The 18,919-nt window shown below is 53.0% G+C and overlaps 7 protein-coding genes across 7 annotated transcripts; 3 read left to right on the top strand and 4 right to left on the bottom strand.

The window, feature by feature from the left end:
- Nucleotides 1-20: 20 nt before the first annotated feature.
- On the top strand, nucleotides 21-1,231 carry BO82DRAFT_353885 (urease accessory protein UreF). Its single transcript, XM_025635075.1, has 2 exons — nucleotides 21-261; nucleotides 324-1,231. Exons 1-2 carry the CDS (start codon nucleotides 84-86, stop codon nucleotides 1,124-1,126), a joined length of 981 nt encoding a protein of 326 aa, XP_025492537.1. The 5' UTR covers nucleotides 21-83; the 3' UTR covers nucleotides 1,127-1,231.
- A 578-nt stretch (nucleotides 1,232-1,809) lies between these two features.
- Nucleotides 1,810-4,347, bottom strand: BO82DRAFT_364362 (E3 ubiquitin-protein ligase BRE1; the record flags this gene model as incomplete). The annotated part of the gene is made up of 4 exons (XM_025636945.1): nucleotides 1,810-1,983; nucleotides 2,045-3,118; nucleotides 3,170-3,826; nucleotides 3,886-4,347. 4 exons carry the CDS (start codon nucleotides 4,345-4,347, stop codon nucleotides 1,810-1,812), a joined length of 2,367 nt encoding a protein of 788 aa, XP_025492536.1.
- Nucleotides 4,348-4,836: 489 nt separating this feature from the next.
- On the top strand, nucleotides 4,837-6,649 carry BO82DRAFT_374141 (transcription factor TFIIIB subunit BDP1; the record flags this gene model as incomplete). Its single annotated transcript, XM_025637402.1, has 2 exons — nucleotides 4,837-4,864; nucleotides 4,944-6,649. 2 exons carry the CDS (start codon nucleotides 4,837-4,839, stop codon nucleotides 6,647-6,649), a joined length of 1,734 nt encoding a protein of 577 aa, XP_025492535.1.
- A 488-nt stretch (nucleotides 6,650-7,137) lies between these two features.
- BO82DRAFT_253175 (DUF1183 domain protein) lies at nucleotides 7,138-7,947 on the bottom strand (the record flags this gene model as incomplete). The annotated part of the gene is made up of 1 exon (XM_025630891.1): nucleotides 7,138-7,947. A coding segment is annotated over one exon (810 nt), but the record flags the coding sequence as incomplete, so codon positions are not given.
- Nucleotides 7,948-8,339: 392 nt separating this feature from the next.
- On the top strand, nucleotides 8,340-10,129 carry mmm1 (ERMES complex subunit MMM1). The gene is made up of 3 exons (XM_025635074.1): nucleotides 8,340-8,413; nucleotides 8,485-8,509; nucleotides 8,601-10,129. The coding sequence occupies exons 1-3, from the start codon at nucleotides 8,395-8,397 to the stop codon at nucleotides 10,012-10,014; spliced, it is 1,458 nt and encodes a 485-aa protein (XP_025492533.1). The 5' UTR covers nucleotides 8,340-8,394; the 3' UTR covers nucleotides 10,015-10,129.
- A 98-nt stretch (nucleotides 10,130-10,227) lies between these two features.
- BO82DRAFT_383092 (acireductone dioxygenase (Ni2+-requiring)) lies at nucleotides 10,228-11,109 on the bottom strand (the record flags this gene model as incomplete). Its single annotated transcript, XM_025637988.1, has 3 exons — nucleotides 10,924-11,109; nucleotides 10,452-10,823; nucleotides 10,228-10,362 (listed from the first exon to the last, which is right to left on the bottom strand). The coding sequence occupies exons 1-3, from the start codon at nucleotides 10,951-10,953 to the stop codon at nucleotides 10,228-10,230; spliced, it is 537 nt and encodes a 178-aa protein (XP_025492532.1). The 5' UTR covers nucleotides 10,954-11,109.
- A 166-nt stretch (nucleotides 11,110-11,275) lies between these two features.
- Nucleotides 11,276-13,407, bottom strand: BO82DRAFT_353879 (cardiolipin synthase). Its single transcript, XM_025635073.1, has 5 exons — nucleotides 12,796-13,407; nucleotides 12,622-12,741; nucleotides 12,193-12,515; nucleotides 11,855-12,119; nucleotides 11,276-11,542 (listed from the first exon to the last, which is right to left on the bottom strand). The coding sequence occupies exons 1-5, from the start codon at nucleotides 12,981-12,983 to the stop codon at nucleotides 11,419-11,421; spliced, it is 1,020 nt and encodes a 339-aa protein (XP_025492531.1). The 5' UTR covers nucleotides 12,984-13,407; the 3' UTR covers nucleotides 11,276-11,418.
- Nucleotides 13,408-18,919: the final 5,512 nt, after the last annotated feature.

Genomic DNA, 18,919 nt, shown 5'->3' with positions numbered 1-18,919 from the left:
ATGAATTGTCAATTGCTACCCTCCCCCCAATCCCTCCCAAGAACCTCCTCTCCTACCTTGGAAAGAACGCTGAACCCCACCCAATGGCCGTCAAAATCACCACTCGAGACCTAGAGCAAGAGATCATCGATCTCGAATCTCGCCTCCAACATGCTCGGAAACGTCTAGCATTGGCATCGTCCTCTCCTTCCACACCGCTACTGCCGCCGTACAGCAACCACAACGATGACGACTCCGACTACGACATGACTCCCACCAAGGGTATGTACATACATACCCCATCTACAACCGTAACCCACCTCCTGATTCACCAAACCACATAGGCAACACAGCAATAACAACACCCTCAATCCCGATTTCGCACGCGCTCCTCCTCCTCTCAGACTCCGCCCTCCCGCTGGGCTCCTTCGCCTACTCCAGCGGCCTGGAATCCTACTTGGCCCACAACAAACCGTTGCCCCGCACCGTCACCCCCGTGGCCTCCTTCCATCGCTTCCTGAAGCTCTCGATCGCCTCGATGGCCAGCACCTCCATCCCCTACGTGCTCGCCGCATACCGGTACCCCGAGGACCTGGAGACGCTGGACAACGACATGGACGCCTCAACGCCCTGCATCGTGGCGCAGCGCGCGAGTGTCGCCCAGGGCCGGGCTTTGATCGGGGTCTGGGAGCGTGCGTTCCGGGCCTCCTACGCCGCGACGACGACGACGACGACGACGACAACGACCCTCACCCCCGCCGCGGCCGCCGCGGTGCAGGCCATTGCCGATTTCTCGGACGCGTTGAAGCTGTGCGGCGATACGGCGAACGAGCTGGGGCCCAAGGGTCATCTGGCGCCGCTGTGGGGTGTCGTGTGCTCGGCCATGGGCATGGATGCCCGCCAGACGGCGTATGTGTTCATGGTGAACCACGCCAAGGCGGTGCTGAGTGCGGCGGTGCGGGCCTCGGTCATGGGCCCGTACCAGGCGCAGAGCGTGCTGGCCAGCCAGCGTCTGCAGGACATGATCACTGAACGCATCGACAAGGAATGGGATACCCCCGTCGAGGACGCCGGACAGATCGTGCCGCCGTTGGATCTGTGGGTGGGCAGACACGAGCTGCTGTACAGTCGGATCTTCAATTCCTGATCACCACCAACCACACCAAGCATAGTTGCATTTTCTTTCGGAGTCATTTGTCTTTTGGGGGGCATTGGTTGTGTTTTTCTTTCTTTTTTTTTTTTTTTTTTTTTTCATGGCAGGTCAGCGCAAGAGTCTGGGTAATGGCGGAATATTGGAGCATTGGATAAATCTGGGCTGCGTTCAGCATCTTTGTGTGGTCTCTTTCATCAATATAGTTATTTTTTCTAAAGTTAATCCTACATGTGAGCTGCATACCTCATCTCAACTTCACGTGGGTATCCAAGGAGGACGCCTCAAAACACAAACAGGGAATCGAACAAAACGGAAAGTAAAGAGGAAAATGGAATCAAACCGGTAACCCGAAGACCAACAACCCGGCCAATATGCAAAGAAGATATCTGATCAAAAAGGAACAGATCTGAATCGAACGCCGGCCTTCTTGAAAATCCTATCCTGCTAAAAACACAGTAAAACACCGCACCATGAGCCTTTTTCCATGATTAGAGAAAGATATGGGGTAGAAAGAAAAAGAGAAAAAGAGAAAAAGGGTAATAAAACGGACATAAAGAGAAAATCGGGAGTGAGAACGGCAGAATGGCAAGTCGGAAGGGAAATAGGGAAGGGGAAAGGGGAAAAGGGAAAGGTAGACTATGATACAAGAGATTTATAAACGGAGAGGTGACATCAGATCACAGAGTGATATGCATGTAGTCGTTATTGCCGAAGGACTTGTTGCAGTTAGGGCACTTGCGTGACCGCGAGGTGAGACGTTCTTCGACACAATCCTTGCAGAAGACGTGGCCGCAAGTCTTGATCGCTGTATTTTTGAAATTCCGGCGACAAACTGTACAGAGCGCAAGCGTCTATAGAATTGTTAGCAATGGGAACGAACTTTCCTCTGCAATTATAAGACGTAGTACTGACCCGCAGCATCTCATACTCAGACGACTGGTTGCCAAGACTCTTGTTCTTCCAGATGTCTAGACTCTTCTTGGTGTCCGCCAAGGTAGCCTTCAAGCCCTCCACTTCCGTTTCGGCTTTACGACAAGCACTGGCCGTACTGGAAAGTGTCGAATCCTTAGATGCCGACAACGCCTTGAGATCCGCCACTTGCCTGTTCAGACCCTCAATCGTGATATTGTTTTCCGTGATTTGTTGTTGCGCAGCGTGGTTCTTGGTAATCAAGCTGTTCAGTGCTTCCTTGGTCTCACTCACTTGCTTTTCCATGTTCGCGAGCAAATTCCGGGTTGCGGCTTCCGATTCCTTCAGCTGCGTGACAATGTCCGAGCTCTTGGAGTTCTGCATACGCAAAGTGCGAACCTCCAATTCCCGAGCTTCCTTGCTTTTCATCGCAGCAAAGTATTTTTGATCTGCTTTGGACTTCTCCGCTATGAGCCGTGCAACCTTTTCTTCCAGAGCGCCAAAATCGGTGACTTTCTGTGAAGCCAGAGACGAATACTTTTTGCAAGCAATCTGCATCGAGGATAACTCGGTGTTAAGCATCGCGTATTGGCGCTCTAGATTGCGAAATCGAAGACGCAATTCTTCGGTTGGAATTTCATCGACACTCGGTGCGGCGGCCTTCTCCTTCTCAACTTCGACACGCAAGCGCTCCACCTCGGATTCCAGGGCTGCAATTCGAGCCTGGCCTGCATCCGCGAGTTCCTGGACTTTGATGGCCGTGGTTTTCTCCTGCTCCTGCGCGGCCTTTCGCATTTGTTGATCCGCCAATAATTCGTCGCGCGCATTCCGTATCCGTGCCAAATCCGTCTCAGCCCGCATCAGTTGCGCTTCCCTCTCGGCAATCACACCCTGCGTCTCCTCATCTACCTGGTTGCGGTATGCAGTTCGTTCCGACCGTAGTTTTGCCGCTTCTTCGCGAAGTTGTACATTAGTCGCCTCTAAGTGGTTTATTCGAGTAACAACATCGTCGTATTGAGATCTCAACTGTTTGAACAGGTCCGTGCCTGCATAATCATCGTCCGTCAATCGTGTATGCTACGCCTATGTTAGTGCTTCCAGGCTGAGAGAACATTGTAAGGAGCATACCTTGATATTCAAATCAGTGATTTGGCTTAACAATTTGGCGTTCTCGGCCTCCAATTTCTGGAGCTGTTCCTTTTGCTTTTCCGAGATGGCCGCGAGTTTGTTGTGGGCTTCGTCCAACGCAGGGCTTCGTTCACCACTCGGGGTTGCGCCGTTCGAGGCTGACGGTTCATCCCGCGGTCCAGATGCACTATCACCCCCGGGCCGCTGGGCCCCGAGAATATACTGCTTTTCTAGTTTGGCGACAGTGACGCTCCGTGCACGATCAAGTTTCTTCTCAGCGACCATGTAACGTAGAGATGCCTCCTCCAAGCTCTCCTCTAGCTGCTGTTTTTCCGCCAACGCCTTCTCGAGGTCGCTGATAGTGGCCTTCTCTTCCGCTAATTTCTTTGCGAGTTGAGTCTGCAACTCTGAGACCTCGGGCGAGACTTTCGCTGATTTAGACAACACGCTCGAGATTATTCTCCGGATATCTTCCGACCGAGATTTGAGATGTTTCTCAAACTTCTCATTATCATCAAACAAGAGACTGCTTTGGAAAGACGAGGGTTCTGTGGAATGGTTAGTGGCTGGGGGTCGAACGACTGGTGGCCTCACGGCGGACCCACCCTTGGCATCTTCTTCCGGAGCGCCCATGAGTATTTTAACTTCATCGATCAACTTAAGGAGCATCAATCAGCCTTGAACACAGAGCGAGCAAAATGCGGTGATCTACTCACTTGTTTGTACCAGGCATCGATAATACGTAGGTGATCATTATGATTGGTGGTCGACTTGGATAACTCCTTCAACTTGGCCTCAAGGGAGACCTTCTCCCGCTTGTACTCCTGCATCTGGCGCCATATTGCGTCTTTTTGGAATCGCTGCGACGAAGAGACGTCAGTATCTCGCCCGGTTGAGTCCACGATCCAGTCGACTTTGGCGTTGGGAAGGGTTTCTAGGGTAACCCTTGGGGTAAGTTGACACCCACGTGGGCTATTCGTGGCACTCACCTCGAGATCATCCTTCCAGGGCATGTCAGCATCGGGGTGCGGCTTGCTACCACCATTGACAGAAGTCGCCTGCCTCTTCAATGGTGGAGCCGAGTCGTTGTGGTCATAAGCAGCGGCTCTTTTCCGGTCTTCCATCGTGATAAAACCGGAATCGGAAGATGCGACGGGGGATGCTTCGGCGGCCGGCATCAGTGGCTACAGAGGCATAAGTGAATTAGAGGCCGTCACCACTGAGCAGCAACGAGCCGAAAGCCGAGAACGCAAGAAAATCCGACCGTTGAAGATATGGGTGATGAGGGTGGGTGGATTGGGGGGGAGTGGAGAGAGTAAATGGAGGAGGGTGGCGGTTTAACTTATGTGTTAAAGAAGGTTGAGATAAGCAAGACTTAAGGAAAGCCAGGAGGATTTTCGGCCTGGGAGTTTGCGTTTCCTAGCGCCTCCCACGTGACCCCATCCACTTTCCCCGGGAGTTCAGCAGATCTGGGCATCTAGACTCGAACTCAACTCTTTCATCCATTCAGCATCCATTCAGCAACCGTCGCCAACCCATCATTCACTCTCATTATTGTTCCTTTGGTCATTCACACAAAAATTCCCTCATTCCCTCATTTAATCGGCTGTCTTACCGGCGAATACATGTCGGCGATGACCTAATTTGATCAGAATTTGATATTCGGAATGAAGTCTTTTTCCAGTTCGGTTATCAGTAAGTTTCCTTTACCTTCCCTTCCCTCGGACTCCAGTTCCCAGTGTAACTCGTATCTAATAATTCTTGCTTCCGCTAGATAAGTCGGGCAAGAAGTTTGCTCCGAAGGCGCCCGCCCGACGCGCCCCAGCTCCCCCTCCACCACGACGGCCCAGTGTTGCGTCGCAGCCGTCTGCGTCCCAGACACCGCAGCCGGCGACCGCGACAGCCACACCTGAGCCAGGCCATTCTACCACCCCTGTTCAACCTACCGCTGCCGCTGACACGGTCCCCGTCGAAACACCAGCCGCGGCCCTCAAGAAGAAAACTACGCCCTCATTGTCTGCGACCGCGATCGCAATCCCCCAACCGAAGCGGAAGCCTTCTATCTCAGCAGCGCCTCCCGGGGTCGTACCACCACCTCCCCAACCCACCCCACCCAGTACCGCACCTACCGAACTTGCTTCTCAGTCTTCGATCAATGAATCCTTGGAAACGCGCGCCGATGGCAGTAGGGACGTCAGCCCAACACACGTGGTGGAGCGTCGTACTGAAGAGGCCGCTGCTCCTCAAAGTCGCGTGCGCCGTCCCGCAGATGGCGCTATCGAGATTCGCCCGACCAAACGTCCCAGGACCAATTCTGCGGCTCAGACTTCTACCCCACCTCTTACCATTTCGATAGAACCTTCAGCGACCCAAGCCCCTCCACTTCCCACGCCCCCCGCTTCTCAAGCCAACGCTATAGACACTCAAGAACCTTCAGAAAGTCAAACAGAGACAGAGTCGCAGACGCCCGCCCCTACTACGCAACCTCGAAAGGTGGTCAAGGTTCGAAGGAAATCTGTCAAGGAAGGGAATGGTGAGAGTGCGACGGCCAAGAAAAAAGAAAGAAAGACTCGTACACGGAGAAGGCGCGAGCCAACTCCTGAAGGTTCTGAGAACGTTGAAATCGCCCCTGGGCTCATTAAAATGTCGGAATTATGCAAGGACCTTCGGACCGGAAAACTCTCCAAGAGAGAAACTGAACTTCGCGTCCTCGACCAAGCAGAGCAAGAGCGCAAACAACGTGCACAGCAAGAGGGAGACACTGAGGTTCCAATGAAGGCCAATGGAAACGAGCCCACGCCAGCAGTCGAAGGAAACAGCATGCTTGACAACAAATCGCAAGCTGGACCGGTGATGCGAATTGTCAACGGAGAAATCGTGCTCGATACTGCTTCCTTGCAGGTTGACCGTCATGCGGATGCAGCACGAAATGCCGGCGCTCTGGAGGACGTTGTAGAAAACACACTCACTCGAAAGATCAACCAGTCTACTTACGGGAAACGTTCCAAGACAGAGTCCTGGGACGAGGAAATGACGGATCTGTTTTATCGAGGGTTGCGTATTTTTGGCACCGACTTCATGATGATCAGCAAACTTTTCCCTGGGAGAAGCAGGCGGCAGATTAAATTAAAGTTTAACAACGAGGAGCGCCGCGACCCCTTGCGCATCAAGGATACTCTTCTCGGTCCACGAGAGAGTATTGACATCAACACCTATTCCCAAATGACCAACACGGTGTATGATGATCCTAAAGTCATACAACAACAACTAGACGATGAACGGAAACAGATGGAGGAACAGCATGCCAAAGAGAAGGAAGCTCAAGAAGAACTGCTTCGCAACCCGGATGGTGCGGCTGAAGGATCCGGTCAAAATGGCGACATGCCTGCTAAGGTCAAACGACCCAGCCGGAGGCAGGCGATGAAAGCCATGGCCGGTGGAACCGAGGAGGTATTGGGCACGATCGACGACGTTCCTTGAGGATCCATGCCATGCACACAGTGCGTTATTCTGGCAGACTCCCTATAAAGGCGGCAGTATCCAGGCGTTATGTGCTTCGTGTTACGATGAAGGAAGCTGGGAAAGCAGGTACCGAAGGTGTCTGGTTTTCGAGGTATTTTCAGAGGGGTTTTCCCTTGGATACCTATGCTTACCCTAATCTAGGCATCAATACAACCGCCATGTGGCCCTTCATTTAAGAGACTCGTTTACTCCATGAACTAGCAAAGAGACGCACCAAGCCATTCGAATCAGACTCATAGCCCACCCACATTCTTCTCGCCATCCCCCATTCTTCAGCGGCGTCTAGTCGAGCCAAACCCGGTACTTGTGGATGTACTTGAAAACTGCGGCGAACGCGAGCGCGACCCTGAGCTACCTTCACCGGGGTCATCCCATCTCGTGAAAGACGGAGTGCGCCTTTGCGTGAAGGTTGGGGTGCGGCTACGGTTTCTGCTTCCCAGGCCATAGCCAGCCGCAGCGCCGCCCAAAGCACCTGTCCAAAACCCAGGTCTCCATGGTTCAGAGGCAGGAGCAGGATCCGGACAACTTGAACTGGTATAGGGAGGGGGAGGGCCACGAGGGTAGGAGCCTCCACCGCCGCCACCACCACCACCACCACCTCCTCCTCCCCACCCACCCCAGCCGCGACCGAGCCCTTCAGCTCGTCGACCTCCGCGTAGGCCAAAACAATCTCTCAGCATGGGCAGCATTATCAGGAAGAAACACGCCACCATGAATCCAAAGAAAACCAAATTGCCCAGTGTGGAAAACACGCCCCTCCAGCCAGATAGGTCGACGTCTGCAGGCCAGAAATCGCTATCCTGCCTTCCTGAGCCGAAGCGCTCTTCTCCCAACTCCGTCAACAACAAGCGATATTCAACACCGCAGCTTCCCTTCAAGACCCATTTATCATCAGCATCCCTGTAACCCTCGCACACTACGTCGGTTGATCCAAGCTTGAACTCCGGTGGGAGCGAGGCAGTGCAGGTCCATTGGATGTCCTCTTCGTCGTAGTCGTAACCTTCGTTTGTGCATCGCATCGTTTCGATGGGGTATAGGTTGCAGATGCGCTTGGAGGGACCGATGCATTTCAACTGAGGGATGGGCGACACGCGTCGGGAGGTGGTTAGGCGATTTGCGCGCAGAGTGAGCGAGTGGACGCGGGAGAGGAGGATAGCATCTCTGCCTGGTGGTTGCTGTGGTCGGGCGTATGCTAGGAGCGGCTGTGATAGGAGAAGGAGGAGGAACTGTAATAGGCGTGAGTGGTGCATGATGGGTGCGTTCGTTGGTCTCGAGCTCGAGAGTCAGTTTGAAGATACGAGATGGGATTCTTTGTGGATTTTAAGTCAGAGGCATCATATGAGAGCAACCGTGTCAGCAACAGTGAATGAAAGAGTTGTGTAAAGCTGATTCCCAGCATGTGGCTAAATTTATGGTGCAACCTAGTCAATGTACAACGTGTCCTTTCAGCAGATGAAAACTTCCATGGAACAACAATGATGATAAAAAAAATAAAACACCAACGGAGGGCGACTCCGATCTGATAAATCGAAGGCCAGACAAGACAAGAAAACTAATCGGCTTAGCGCGCATCGGAGGCGGAACCTCGACGGCGCCGCCCACTTGCCGTTCGCCGCCTCCAATTCATTTCCTACTTAGCTTCCAAGTTCCCAGCAACAGTGGCGATGGCTGATGGGTAACATCCCAAAGGCGACAGTGTGCTGATGATGTGTTACCAACAAGGTGTGTTTTTTCATCTGGATTGTCCTTGCTCAAGAGCTCACTGACTGAACTGACCGTCGATGTGAAATCAGCGGAGCCCGTCCCGGCGCAATCCTCGTACGTCACTCCTCTTACTTAACTACGGCCTGCCCGCCGGTGGTCGTAGTAGCACAAGGCAGGGAGCACCAAGGCTAACAGGATACTGTAGCCTATCTTTCACACAGGGATTCTTGCTCGGGCAGTTATCCGTGGTCCTATTGATCGGCGCCTTCATCAAATTCTTCATTTTCGGCGAAGCACCACCACCTCCCTCGCGCGGGCTCTCGCACCGCACCTCCACCCACCGGCGGTCGAATTCGATCTACAACCTGGGCCCGAATGAGACCAACCCGGCCAACTCGCGATCGCTCCGGGAGAAACCGTCGAATTCGAACGTGCTCCGCCCGGTGCCGTCCTCGTCGACCAACACGCAGTCGATCCTCCGCAAGACCTACTACAGTTCCATCCCGCCCAACCTCACCTCCAAGCATGGCCGGCACCGGATCCACCACTCCTCGCACCAGCCGGAGTCCCTGGACTGGTTCAACGTGCTGATCGCGCAGACGATCGCGCAGTACCGGCAGACGGCATACCTGCTGAAGGACTCGCCGACGTCGTCGATCCTGGGCTCGCTCAACGCGGCCCTGAACAACCCGGAGAAGAAGCCCTCGTTCCTCGACAAGATCGCGGTGACGGACATCTCCCTGGGGGAGGAGTTCCCGATCTTCAGCAACTGCCGCATCATCGCGGTCGACGACCCGAACTCCGACGGCGGCCGCCTACAGGCACTGATGGACGTCGACCTGAGCGACGACAACCTCTCCATCGCCGTCGAGACGTCGCTGCTGCTCAACTACCCCAAGCCCTGCTCCGCCATCCTGCCGGTGGCACTGTCGGTGTCGGTGGTGCGCTTCTCGGGCACCCTGTGCATCTCGCTGGTCCCCGCCTCCACGGAACCTCTCCATACTCCGTCGCCGTCCCCGTCGCCGCCCACGGCCGATGGGACCAAGAACGCCCCTGGAGACGGGTTTCAACCGCCCTCCGTCGCCGTGGAGGAGGGAGCCGATGCGTCGTCGCTCCCGAAGACCGGCACCCCGAAGAGCAACGTGGCCTTCTCCTTCCTCCCGGACTACCGTCTCGATCTGTCGGTGCGGTCGCTGATCGGCTCCCGGAGTCGTCTCCAGGATGTCCCCAAGGTCGCGCAGCTGGTTGAGGCCCGGGTGCATGCGTGGTTCGAGGAGCGCGTGGTCGAGCCCCGGGTGCAGGTGGTGGGGCTGCCGGATCTGTGGCCGCGCATGGGCCGAACGGGGGTTCGGACGGGCGAGGAGGCCGAGACGGCGTCGAACGGCGCGTCCCGCGGAGGGGGCGGCGGCGGCGCCTTGTCGGATCATCTGAGTGCGCATGAGACGGAGGGACTACGGTTCCGGGGTGGACTGTCGTCGAGGCCGCAGTTCGACAGCGTGTCGCGCACTTCCAGCTACAACGTGGAGACGGGGGACCTGCGACCGGCGAGTATGATGCGGGAGGAGAGTTCGGGGGGGTTGAGTGATTTGCATATGCCAGGGTCATTGGGGGGGCAATAGTTTGGGGTTGACGCTGCATTGACGGTCGACTTTAGGCGCATAAGAAACGACCGCATCTAGCGAGTGATACGACTTTCAACAATGATAAAACAAAGAATAAGAATCAACTTGGGTGTCATAATTTCATGTGCCTAGGTATATACATCCCAACCCCACACCTCCTGGTCTTCACCCCTAACCCAACCCCATCCATCTTACCTGGAATCCAAGTCATCAAACAGCAGCAACAGCAGCCTTCCCCAAGGAACCCAAATACCCAACCCGATGAGGATTCTCATCCAACTCCTCACTCCGATTCAACGGCGTCCACTTCGGTTCCTCCTGAAACAACCGCATCGCCTTGATATACTGTAGTCACAAGCCACGTTAGCCAATCCGGTTCCCCAGTCTCGTTTCCCCTACAGCCCCCCCCAGGATGAAAGCAGGGAAAGACATACATTCCCCTCGTCCGTCGTAAACCGATGATAAATGCCCGCGGGCAGAATAATCAAATCATCCTTATCGAGCTGGATGCGCACCCACTCGTCCTCCTGCCCGCGGACATCGAAGTAACCCCGGCCGTCGCGGATGTACCGGATCTCCTCGTCCTCGTGCAGGTGCTCATGGAAGAAACTCTTGACCTTGGTCTCGTAGGCCTCGCCCATCGTCGCCGGCGACACCGTGATCTCGTCCCGGTTCTTGTAGCCCCGGGCCGCGGCGAGGGCGTCGACGTCGGCGAGGGAGGGGAGGTGCTGGTAGGTTACCCCGAGGGTGGCGAGGTAGGATTCGGTGACGGGGCGGTTGCTGTCGTGCGGGAGGCGTTGGTCGCCCTTTTTTTTTGGTTAGTTTTTGGTTAGTTTTGGGGGGTTGGGAGGGGGGGTTTTATGGAGGGGTAGTGTTTTGGAGAGGCAGGGGATACTGCTTGCTTACCGGCTTGTTGTCGTACCAGTAGGCCTTCATTTTGGTGTTTGCAGAATATAAGGGTGAGGGGGCTGTAGATGAGGTTGAAGCTGAAGCTGAAGATGAGGTCCTCAGGTTGGAGGCTTAAGTTAGTTGATTGAGTGAGTAGGTAGACGTAAGTTGCCGGCCGGCGGGGAAGGTCAGAGTTCAGATGGAAATGCGCCGACTGCTGCCCTGCTGCTGAATCCCCACCCCACTATTGGTCCGTGGGAAAAACTTGCGTCGGCGTCCAGATGTCGCCATTACATCAGCAGAGCACATCAGCTGTAGATATCATCCTTACGCAGTAGTACGAGATTATAAGGATAGTACTATGTATACTGCTGAGCATAAACTTATACCGAGTTCATAATAGGTCCCATGCTGATATCCCTTCATATCTTAAACGAAATGTATGCTCAGCCAAATGCCCCGATCACAGTATGCTACCTATGTACATACATCTCCTCACTATATATTCCACAATCACTTCTTCCCGGCAGCTCGAGCAATGCGCTTCTGCACCTCTTCCTTCGTCAAGATCTTGACGGCATCCTTGGAAAACACGTAGCTGAGCCCGGACCAGATCGTGGTTCCGGCAACGAGGTATCTGTCCTAGTCAGCATATTCCTTTTGACAATGGATTCGAACACGAGAGGTCGACACAAGAAGAGGGGGCAAAAAGTGTAACCCAAAAACATACAACAGAAGGGATTCGCTGGTGGTCACCCACCCAACTACTAACCTCCCGGCGTGTGGCTTGAGTACGGCTGAGCGGACGGGAAGCCCTATTTTCCACACCCTGTGGTCGTATGTGCTAGACACACCCCAACCGCCGCTCTTATGCCGCCCCACACAACAAAAACACAACCAACAACAAAAAAAAAAAAAAAAACATAAGGAAAAGGGGAGCTGCACTCACTGAAATGCGGTCATGGCTTCCTTTAGATGCCACGCATCAATCACCGTCTCTGGAAGCACAGGCATCCCGATTGCGCTACCCACGAGGAGAAGCTGCAACGCAGTGTTGACCTTGGAGACTGTCGTGGGTTTGACCTCGGCAGACGGAAGAGAAAAGTCCCAGTACCGGGCCATGGTCTTGGGCGGAGGAAGAGAGATCCATCGATAGTAGATGGCCGAGAGCGCCAGGCCGACGTCACGGCCGAGGATAATGACGGCGAGCCAGACTGTCGGAAACATGTCAGCTTTCCTGCCTCCCAACCGTCTATCGTGAATCGTCAACTGCACATGATGCCTTACCAGGAATCGATCCATTGACAGCCAAGCAAGCAACACCGATAGTCATCAGAAGCTTGTCAGCCATGGGGTCGATGATCGTCCCGACGACCGTCTGCAGGTTCCATCGGCGTGCAATCCAGCCATCCACAAGATCCGTGATGCCGGCGTATGCGAAAAGACCTAATGCGGCCGTGTGGTGGCCTTGCACGAGGAAGTACCCTACCAAAGGAGCTGCAACTAAGCGGGTGAGAGTGAGGATGTTGGGAACAGTATAGATGTTCTCGTGGGTGGTGGGTCTAGGGATCTTTGACAGAATAGCCGCGGTTTTAGACTTGGGCTCAGTGCTGCGTTCATGTCAGGATTCGACGAGGCACGGGTCATCGGTATCATAGGGGTTCCCTTCGGTCCCCATAGAATGGGGAAGATCCAAGCCAAGAGAGAGAAACCTACTTTTGCGTATCGTTTGAGTCGGTCGACTTCTGCGCCGACCATCTTCTCTGCTGGACAGTGATCCGTGCCCATTGCGATGACTCCTTTGTACAGAGACTACTACTTCTCTTCCCCCGTAAGCTAGACATAGGTTTAGAACTCGACTTCCAGCCGAAATAGGAAACAAAATCGCACCTTGCCTGAATCAATTGCGAGCGCGAGCGACAGCCTGGCGTGAGGACCGAGAAGCTACGCGCTCCGGTTACCTGCAGCGGGTGCAATCCTCTTCTGGGCACGGAGCCATGTCCGAGGGAGGGGAATCGGAGCACACAGGGCAAGCGAGGGAGTTGCCCAGAGGCCCGTATAGATCCCTGCAAAGCCATGAGGACTGCCATTGATGCGGTTACGGTATGATAGGTCTTGATGCAGAATGCACGAATGGTGAATAAATGCGACAAGTGCGTTCCAGACAGAAATGCTAGCACGAAACGAGAGCAGTCATATCAGATGTCGGTTTCAAGGAAAATCCGGTCATATAACCGTGCCGTGGAGACGCAATGCAGTACAACATGCAAATCCCGTGGATAGAAGTGTTCAGAGTCGCAGCTGTATGGATAACGTGATGTAATTGTATATTGACCTTCACAAGCGGCCAGATTATCCGACTCCGGGTAGACTCCCACGCACGTGAGGTCTCGGCTTAGACGGCGATAAGTGTGATCTGAGGACCAATTGCCATCCACGAAGCGGCAGCCTACCGACTTGGGATGGCTGAGTGGTACAAAAGGGGACGAGGCTCGAAATGAGCTGGTAGAGGGGATGGAGGAGAGTGTATACATGCTGATGGAGACCCGTGATGGTAGAAAATGGCAGCGGCGAAAAGTTAGTCCGCGGTCATGTGATTGTATATATCGAAGGCATTCTGGCAATGGATGACCATGCTTTTATTTATTCTCGTCAGAAAATCAGGCTGTTGGTGTCAGACACAATTAAAGTTGAGTCAGTAGCTCTTACTGTGTGCGAATTTCTCTTGCATACAGCATTTTGGAAGAGCTCGAGATCATCAACCCGCAACAACATGTACTGCAGGACACTAAGGGAGAGAAACGACAGCCTACTGCAACCGATTAATGCTTGGAGCCATATCCACTCAGACATGGTGTGCAAAGCACATTGAGTGAAGTCTGTTCAACAAAGCATTAAATGTCGGCCATCACAATTTCCACTATTGGTAGCAAGGAGCCGAGAGTCTGCGATCTAGATTCAGATACAACTCAAAGCAGGGATGATCACTCGCAGGCGCAATGCCCGCTGTCAGTATAGCGAAATTATATATGGTGGCATGATTGGTTATCGGCGCATACAATCTGGGTGGCTACTGAGTCGAATGGCTGCAGCCCATATCTCCTTAGCCCATAGTCCATCTTGTTGAGATTGAGAAGAGAACTTGCGGCCGGAGATGCCAATCTAGAGGCTGTGATCATGAATAGACAGTTACTTCTCAAATTTCTTTGCGAGGCCAATATTGCAGCCACAGAACTGCTCTAGTCATGGCTGAAGCGTGATTGACTGGCGTACATGAAATTCAGTCGGTCGAGGCGTCTATCGATACAAAAAAATAGCCCCTTGAAACAAGGAGGTCTACGTTGATCAATACGATACTGTTCAAATATCGAGCAGTATCTCAAGTCGGCAGAGAGTCACGACAAGGACTGTCACTTCTTCCCTGTAAGTCTTTGAGCCTACATTTCGTACAACACGCGCAACCATAAACTCCAAAGCTCATCTCTCATGGCTCGTATGTCTTCCGAGATCCTGTTTAGCTTGACGTGGCATTCAGGATGGTCTCTTTCCAACCTAGACAGAACTAGCTGACAATATTCGAGAGAAGAGAACAAGGGGCGTTTGTTGTTCAGGCTCTTCAGGGTCAGAGGCTAGCGCCGAGAAGGACACTTCATCCTACAACTGCCCTGGGCTCGGCTTCCCGCAGCCTTCCTGCCAGCCATGAAGAAAGAACGCAATGCTTTCAAAAGTATGGGTTGCGCACGACGAACCATACCAGGCAAACGGAGAGGGCAGCTCGGAAGGGCGTGATTATGGCCTCGTCACTCTGTTGTGCTCACCATAAGCTAAGCCCTATAACAGGCGGTCAAAGTTTCTGAGACATGGACACGACACTGAATGGGAACGGGCTCATCCGAGATGCCCAATTCATGAAGCCCGTTTGTTCATTGACTGCCCCTACGGGCTCAATGGCCACCGAATCCCGACTTGAGACCATCCGTTTTTGATCCTCGTATGCGTGTTGTAGATATTCAACACGACCTGACTTGTCTCTCCCACAATAGATCCCTGAGGCCTTGCCTCTAGTGACGTAACATATGCATTCTGAGCCGTCACGCATTGCTTAGAATGTAGAGCTCTGAGCCGTGATGAGAATCCGTGCATGCGTGTATCTGCTCCACTTCCAGCCCACTCGAAGAGTTTGCACTGCGCACATGACATGAAGCAGTAGTGCAGCGGTGGGAATATATTCCGGCAGTTGGAGGACTAAAACCGGTTTTGCTTCGATTATATCGATCGATAGTCAGTATATCTCGTTAGCCCGCGCAGCTAGCTTAGGTGCTACTGTGCTAATAGCCCAACGACTGCATGGTAGACATGCAGATATGCGATCGGGATTGCGACCAACAACAACGGGGACTCCGATATAGTGCGGAGATCCCGTGCCTGGTAGGGAGGGGCGTAGGAGCTAGGCAGGAAGCCACGACGATCCGCATCAATGCTTACAAAAAGCCCATCGTGCGTCGCGGTGCTGCAAGGGTAATGTCCATAGTACCGTATATCCGAGCGCCCTCCCTGCCAGGCCCAATGCCCAACATGCCGGCTGGCTTGCCTGCCCGCTGGGCAAGTCAAAATGTTGACAGCCATGTGATTGACACAGCCACCAGGCACGCCGAGCAAGACTGTCACACCTAGGTGGGCTGATCGGCCTCCCGGAAGTATCTCTCCGGGGGGGGCATGTGAACGGGTGTTCCGGGTTTACAGGAGGAGACATTGGACGTGGATCTCTGGACTGGTCTAAATATCCGTTAGTCTTCAATCGACTCAACCGGAACAAGAACCACTTGCTCCCTGCCATCAGATCAGAGACCAGGGATAACAAAGAAAGAGTAGATAGCGGAGAGGAGCCTTGCTTCGTCCTGCAGGCAGGCCGAGCCCATAATGTCAGTGCGCACGACAATCCATCGTCGTATGTACCTCCGTTGCAGATTGGGTATCCACACAGGGCGCGCAGGAAAGATCGGACTGTTGACAAAACGGGATAAGCAGAAGTGACCTCATAAAATCTTGGGAGGATCGTCTTACGCAACGCGAAGACAGACGGACAAAGATCTGAAGGTGACCCTAGCACATACCGGCTGGAGATGATGTTGAGCGGAGGAGGGAGGGGGGAAACCCGTCCAGATCAGATTGGCTTTGAGTTTTTCTTTGCCCCTTGCATCTTTCTTTGTTTGAAGCGAGTGAGCGACAGCTGAATCTCGGATCTGACGATATCCACCAGCGGACACATTGAACTAACTCACCTCAGAGGCTCAGACAGGCAATGGGGTAGGAGACTTTGTGACACCCGTACGTTAAGTTAGTAGGTACATGTACCGGTATGAGAAGCGGTGGGAATAGTACTGTGTAGGTACTGTACTCCGCACAGACTGCGGTACTTTCAACCGAGAAGCTCCGGTTCAGGCCGATCGTGTCAAAAGTGGGCTGACAAGCCGAGAGAGAATTCACCATAGCTTACCTACTACTCCGTACTCCGTAGAATGCGCGCCAATGCTAATCCCTGAGAAAACCCCTTTGTTGATCGTCTTCCCGAGAATGTGCTTCGTGGACGAAGATGCTCGTTCACCGGAGGTTTTTGGGTCTATCAGGCAGTCCGTCTGTTATGCTCCTGCCTTCCTCGGACAAGAGTTGTTTCCCGGCGCCTTACGGAAGGCAGTCAGTCTACCGTGGAAGGTTTTCTTTCGCAGGCCAGTTGCTGAAGCACGGCTCGCCGAGACCGGACAGACCACCCGATAAGGTTACAAAAGACCCTGAACTACTACTCAGTACCATAGGGAAAGACTACCACCTGGCAGAGGGCCGGGGTTGATGTTTTCGAATCGAGGTAGATTCGGCATATACAACGAGCACATGACTCGCCAAAGCCCGTAACAAAATCTCCCAACTCCACACTCACAACCACTCACCTAGTCACTGATTGTAATGAAGGACCTGTGATCTCGCACAAAGTTAATTTGACACCTACTGCACAGAGACCGAAGGTTAAGAATGAGCCTCCTCCTATCTGCAGCCAGCAAGCGGCGGGGCAACGCTGCATTGGCAGATTGAAAGAAGCTACCGAGTAGTTATCTACTATGTACTGTACGAGAGATCCTGGCAATCAATGGAGGGAAAAAAGGAAAATCATGTTCCTCGTTCATCATTCATAGTTCATACTAGCGAGAGCCCATGAATCCTCCCTGCCCTGGAACAAGCAGGTCATGTTTTGAGTCTGCCTAAGTGCCCGTTTAAAGCTTAATTACCATGGCCGGCCCTTTATCATTATTTTTCATTTTTTATTCTTCTTACTAAGAATTTCTTCACACTTCAGTGCTAATACTCCGTTCTCAGTGTCTTCTGTACAGATTGTTGATGATCAGCACGCATCCCAGGCAACACAGAATCAACACCGCAATAGTGCCCTAGTATTCTCTACCCGGTTCAACATGCCGTGTATGACCCAATATCATTATCTAGAAAGAAAGGGGTTCGCAACCTATATTGAAACGAGCTATAGATTTCCACCGTATTAATGTCCATTGATCTACAATTAGCAGCTCGAACCAAACTAGTCCCGAGTCCCGGCCACCGATTCATGTGCGGGTCCCCAGTGGCTGTGGCTCAGGCTACTAACGCAACCCGACCTTTCTCTCTTCAGAAATGCCGTGAGAGAGAGTGTGTCGAACTAAACGAGCGCTCCTATTAACATGCCACTCGAGTCTCTTGGCTATGGCTAGCTCGGTCGAAAGACCATTTTCTTCTCTGATAATGGCCCAGAAAGAGAGGCGAGGAAGAAGAAGGAGGCTGGAACCTGAACGCCACTTCGAAAGGCTGGAAGACACTTATTTTCTTTCCTTCTTTCCTTTTTCATCAATTGGCTTCAACAGGAATAGCGAGCGTCAACGTCTCCAATTGCCCCCCCCGGTCCTGTTCATGCGGATGAATGGTACGACTGTCTCCAGTGGAGCGGACTCCAAGTCAGCACAGGTATGCAGGTAGATCGCCAGTTTGAACCTCAGGGAAAGAGGGACTTTCTCTCCATCTCTTGCCAGTCTTTCCTTTTATGTCCATGTGCTAGTACTATCTCAGCCCGCGTTATTAACTGCAAGTACTCCGTACTCGGGCGACGGTGTACTGTGCCATGATGCCCACTAACCCCTTGTCGCACGCTATGTAATATCGGCTAATCGACAGGGAATAGAGAACGAAAAGAGCCATCAGTGTGAGAGCCTAAGAGGAAGATGTACGCACGGCATTCATTTCTAACCCCACTTTCACTGGCACTAATGTCGAGCTTTTCTGTAAAGTCCGAACCCCCTAAGTGACTGCCTAATTACTAGTCAGGACTAGAAACCAATCTAGGACTTACAAGTGCGTACTGTACCTTACTACCTACGGCAACACTAGTAAGGGTTGCCCACATGGATCTTGGTGATGGACACTCCCAGGCGCGGTGCCAAGACCCAAGCTAGGAATCCTTCTGAAATAACCGATGACATCAAAGCACATTCTTCCAAGGGGTGTGACAGGAAGCCGCCCCCAAAGGAAGCGAGGCGATAGGCTCAAGCGGGATAGGACGGATTGGTGGATGGAGGGGAAGTTTGAGGCAGGAGTTGTAGACTACCCCGTATAGTCCTTGGAGAAAAGGACAAGGAGGTCTAGGACGGGCTGTTGTCTCGAAGCTGTCGCAGAGATTTCCTTAAAAGTAATAACTTTGAGACACGCGCAGGCGCCCGAGCCACGTTTTTTGACTGATGGTCGGGATCTGGATCCCTGACTAGAATGTGGGGGATAGAAAGCAGAGTGACGAAGGCAAGCAGTGGCAGACTAGTGGGAGGGGGAGGGCCGTCTAGTCTGGATTAACCTGGGCTAGGTTGGATTTTTTTTTCTTTGGCGCGGCCTTTGAAGGGAGGGAGGAGTACATATGACAAAGACATGATTATGGTTGTGTACTAGATCCTGTAGGTATTTAGTTAGTCAGTAGGAGTGGTTACAG

This window comes from Aspergillus uvarum, assembly GCF_003184745.1.
Source record: "Aspergillus uvarum CBS 121591 unplaced genomic scaffold BO82scaffold_23, whole genome shotgun sequence".
Lineage (NCBI taxonomy): Eukaryota > Fungi > Ascomycota > Eurotiomycetes > Eurotiales > Aspergillaceae > Aspergillus > Aspergillus uvarum.
This window is presented reverse-complemented; position numbering and strand designations above follow the sequence as displayed.